The sequence below is a fragment of the Alligator sinensis genome, unplaced genomic scaffold, assembly GCF_000455745.1.
Source record: "Alligator sinensis unplaced genomic scaffold, ASM45574v1 scaffold874_1, whole genome shotgun sequence".
NCBI classification, from domain to species: Eukaryota; Metazoa; Chordata; order Crocodylia; family Alligatoridae; genus Alligator; species Alligator sinensis.
In genome coordinates, this window is record NW_005842302.1 from 1034811 (window position 1) to 1039146 (window position 4336).

Consider the following 4336-nt stretch of genomic DNA (forward strand, 5'->3'; position numbering starts at 1 on the left):
CTCCCATCACTTCAAAACTCCTACTCTGCAGTGCGTCCTTGACTAATCGCCTGAGTTCATTGTCATATGTGTGAACTAACTATCTTGACAAAACTATTGGTCGCAGACTGAGGTCCATGCTGTTCCATGCCTTGAAGTACCACCCTGCCCTATGGGAGTTATACATTAGATGGATTGCAGGTTTGCTTCAATTCAATATCGTGACTGCTGGCTTATACCCTGACCCAAGAGGGTTTGTTCCATCCACTGTAACTGTATTCCAATTACCCTTAAAAATATTTGCCCTGTGGCAAGGAGTTCCCCAAGGTAACATAAAATACTTCCAAAGCACAACCTCCAATCCATCACATGTTCCCCTCTCCCTGTACTGAGAAGGCAAATGGGAGTTTCCCAGTTACCTTCTTTTTACTTTTCACTTTTTTCCCTTTTTCATATTGTTCTTCCTTATTCTTGTCTCTTCAGGTGTAGGGCCTTACACACACTACGGTACACCCTGACCACCCAGTAAGAGTTGCTGGGATGCTGCAGTGGGTTGGGGAACACAGCTGTCATCTTAGAGCCTTTTTGGAAAGCTGGGCTTGTAATGAGAGTTGCAGGGCCTGGCTCTCCAGGAAGGCCAACTACATAGAGCTCCCACAAGCCTGAAAATCCAACATCCACTGGCAAAGAAGCAGCTCTTGACAGACTCCTGAGCTAATCCCCTAGTTTTCCTTGAGGGCTATGTTGGTGCTCAGTCTGCCAGGAAGCTCGTCATCGTAAGGTCATGGCAGAGCCACCACCAAGAGGTTGGGAGGCATGGGGTGTTGGATCACAGGTTCCTTTGTCCACACAGAATTTCTTTTTTTTTTTTTTTTTTTTTTTTTCCTCAGCTGTGTGTGCAGTGCATCTCTAGCTCCCTCATTCTGTGTCCTGCCTGCTCCTTTCCCCTACTTGGCATTGAGCTGGGAGCTTTCTTTGGGGGGGTGGGGAAGAAGCTGGCTGCTGTTGCAGGCCTGAACAGCAAGGGCCAGCTGTGGTGACTCCCAAGGCCCTGTGCAGCTGTGAACTCTTATGCCATCAGGTAACATAAGTGTTGGCAGGCTGACCCGCTTCCCTCCACTGCCCAGATGGCTGGGCTGCTGGCTGTTAAACCACCCTGTCTGACAGGTGGGAGATTTGCCACTTGCATTCCCTAATGCTGTTCACTAAGGGCTTGGGAGAGAAAGCAGTGTTGAGTGTTAACTCCTCAAGGGTGAGTCAAAATCTGTTTTTGTGGCTGCTGCAACCTGAATTGTTGGAATAGGAGGGTGTCCAAAGAGTTAAGCACCTGTTGGCTGAGCCAATGCATAACAAAACGGAGCCAAAAACCATCCAAGGCCCCCTTCATTTATTGGCATTAAACTTCTTCCTGTGTGTTCCCTTGCTTGGAGACCAGGAGACTCTGGAGAGGTGACCTGCTGCCCTGCCAGGAGCATGATGCAGAGAAATTGGAAAGGATCAATTCAGCAGCTGGGTGCAGCGGTGCTGGGTGAGTGCCATTGGAGCCCGCCCTCTCAGTTTGTTCAACTAAAATGAACTGTGCTCTTTGTACTGTGAGACTGGACCTGCCTGGCCTAGCAGGCGCAGTGCCTGTAGCACTCTTGTCCTGTCCTGGTGTGTGCAGGGTCTCACAGGTGGATACCATGGTCAGTATAGCTCCCGTTCCCAGGTCTTTCTGCTCTAGGCCATGGGTTTTCCCCTCCCTGTTCTGGAGTGCTGCCTTGTATAAGCCTTAGCTGGGCAGAGACAGGCGAATATTGAACTCAGAATGGATGTGATTGGGCTTGGTTTTCTTACTGTCATGAGAGGCCTCGAAGTGGTGGCAGCATCCAAACTAAGTGCTGATGGATATGTCATGTTCAAAAACTCAGATCTGTGTGTGTGGATGATGAAGACCCTGGAGAGGTAAAGCTAGAGCTATCCTAAGCTGGAGTCCCCACCTTGCAGCTGTTCTGTTCTGCTGTTTGATCAGCACCGACTGGCTCATAACCTGCCTCAGTTTGCTGGCTGTAGGGCAGGTGGGCATAACTGCTGCAGTTGCTGTCTCCATAAGGAGATGGGTCACTGCAGGCTGCACAGGTAAGTGGCTTTTTATTGGGTCCCTGGCAAACATGAGAGGTGGCTCAGCCCAGCATGCAAACTGCCTCCTAGGCCATACAGCGAAGCCCCTTCACCACTGGTCTGTCATCCTCCCTCTGACTCTTCTGTGCGGATGATCCTATGGCAGATCTGGGGTTTGCACATGCTGGGGCAAGCTGAATGAGCCCCAGTCCTGCTTCAGACAGGCCCCATCCTCCCTGCAGCTTCTGAGCAGACATCCTGTTTGGTTTGAGTCTGAGCCAGTGCCCTGATGAATGCACCTCTTGTCAGCACCCTCCATCTGAGATGGGCCCCTGCTATTTTGCTTTGCAAATTTAAGTCCTGGTGCATAGCTGGGGAAGGGAGGGACGAAAGGTTTGTGCTATAGAGACAGCCTTGCTTTAGAAGGAGGGTGACCATGGGGCAGAGGAAGGAGACCAGCTTCCCTCCAGTCCAGGAGTCTCTCCCTGCTGCTCTGGTGCCGGCTGCCTGGCAGCTGCTGAAGCACAAAAAGCCCATGACTAGGGCTGTTGTTGCTCTGCTGAACTGGAACTAGCTTGTTTTACTTTGATAAGATCTTAGCCCCACTGTTTCATAAAGCAAGTATAGGAGCCAGCCCATTCCCTTTGGCTTTCCACCCTAGACGGGGGTCGAGGACAGACTGCTACCCCCATCTGAATACTGTAGCTGCCTCCTTCCTTTCTTTCATAAGGCTATAAGGAAGTGCGGGGGGAAGGGAGAGCTGCATCTTTCCTGTCCTCTTCAGCTTCTCTTTATCCAGCCATGTTTAGACACTACCTGAACTGCAGAGATCCTTACTCCTCACTTGCAGTGTGGTACTTGGAAGAGGGAAATGCCTGCAGTCTGCCAGGGGGTTTGAAGCATCTTGGAGGCTGGTGCCACTCCAGGGTCAGCTGACACCGCAGAGGCCCAGCTATCCTTGTGCCTGATGGAGTAGGGGTGCTGAGGATGGGGCTTTATGGGTGATGGGTGAAACATCCCTCTTCACATCTTGCCAGCCTGAGCCAATCGTTTCCAGTTAGCATGAGGAATCTGGGCCTCTGAGGCACCTGTGAAGGAGCCTGGCTCTGTGTACTTCACTTCTAGCACCTGCTGTGTCCTTGGCCTTACAGGCCTTCTCAGCAGGGAGCACGGGTGGTGCTGACTTTCCTGGGACCAAGTCTTTGCCCAGCCCTTGTCCCTTCAAGACAGCTCTTGTGGTGCCTGGGAAGTGGGCTGCTGTTTGCCTCCTCTTGGAAACACCAGCACATCGGGGCTATTCCTGTCCATGTGCAAACTGTTGACCACTTTACCTGCAACACTCATACATCCAATACAAAGGGACCTGACACCTTTCTGTCAAAAGCTTTATTTCTCTGTGTACGTGTTTCAAGCAGCCTTTCATAGGGGCTTCTGTGGTGATGGACACTGTCTGGTTCACTACTGCATTACCCAAGAAGGTGGCAAGCAGGACAGCAGCCCTGGCCCAGTGCTTAGGTGCGAGGTGGGGCGTAGTGGTTGCTCCAATTGCTTCCTCCAATGGGTCTGGCTTCCTCCTCCCAGTCTAGCCCCTGTCTTGTCCTCTCCTCACCATTCCCAGATGTCCCATGGAAGAGGCAGCTTTCCTTGACAGTCATCTGGAGAAAGGGCCCTCTTCCTGAGGCCTGTTGTATAGGGTTCCTAGCCTCTCAGCGGTGTGGCTGGAGTCTAGCTGGCATAGAGGAATGCGCCCAGAGTGTATCATCACAAGGAATCATACCGCTACAGTAAAAGGGCTGCCTAGGTTAAAAGGCTGCCTCTGATCCTATTTTACAGGGAGCAGGGGATGGGCACAGCTCTAAAGAGCTGTGTCTTCAGCCTCGATCCCGGTCCCAAAGAGTTTATCGGCAGCCACTCGGCCATTGTATTTGGGCAAGTTGCCACCAAAGTCTGCTGGCAGGATGTCAGCATCAATCTCCTGGAAGAAGGAATCCAGCTCATCCCCATGCACAAAGACCTGTGTGAGACAGGAAGGAGGAGGTAGAGCTGAATGGAGATGCACAAGAAAGGGGAGTGTGCCCTGCCACAGGAGGTGATCTGAGGGTGCCTTCTCCAAGGGAGGGGCCTGGACAAGTATCTCATCAGACTAACCAGGGCTTGAATGCAGGTGGGGAATAGCAGGTTCGTGTTCCCAGTTGGTCTGCAAATGAAAATGGCAGAACACTGGGATCTACGCTGGCCTAGTGAGCTTGCTGCTCTT

At 51.8% G+C, this 4336-nt stretch overlaps 1 protein-coding gene across 1 annotated transcript in view; it reads right to left on the minus strand.

The window, feature by feature from the left end:
- Nucleotides 1-4336, minus strand: part of RLBP1 (retinaldehyde binding protein 1) — a 13315-nt gene continuing 8979 nt past the window's right edge. Inside the window, exon 9 of the mRNA XM_014522099.2 lies at nt 1-4093. Within this exon, the coding sequence (XP_014377585.1) occupies nt 3935-4093 (159 nt within the window). The 3' untranslated portion in view covers nt 1-3934. The remainder of the gene's footprint in view (nt 4094-4336) is intronic.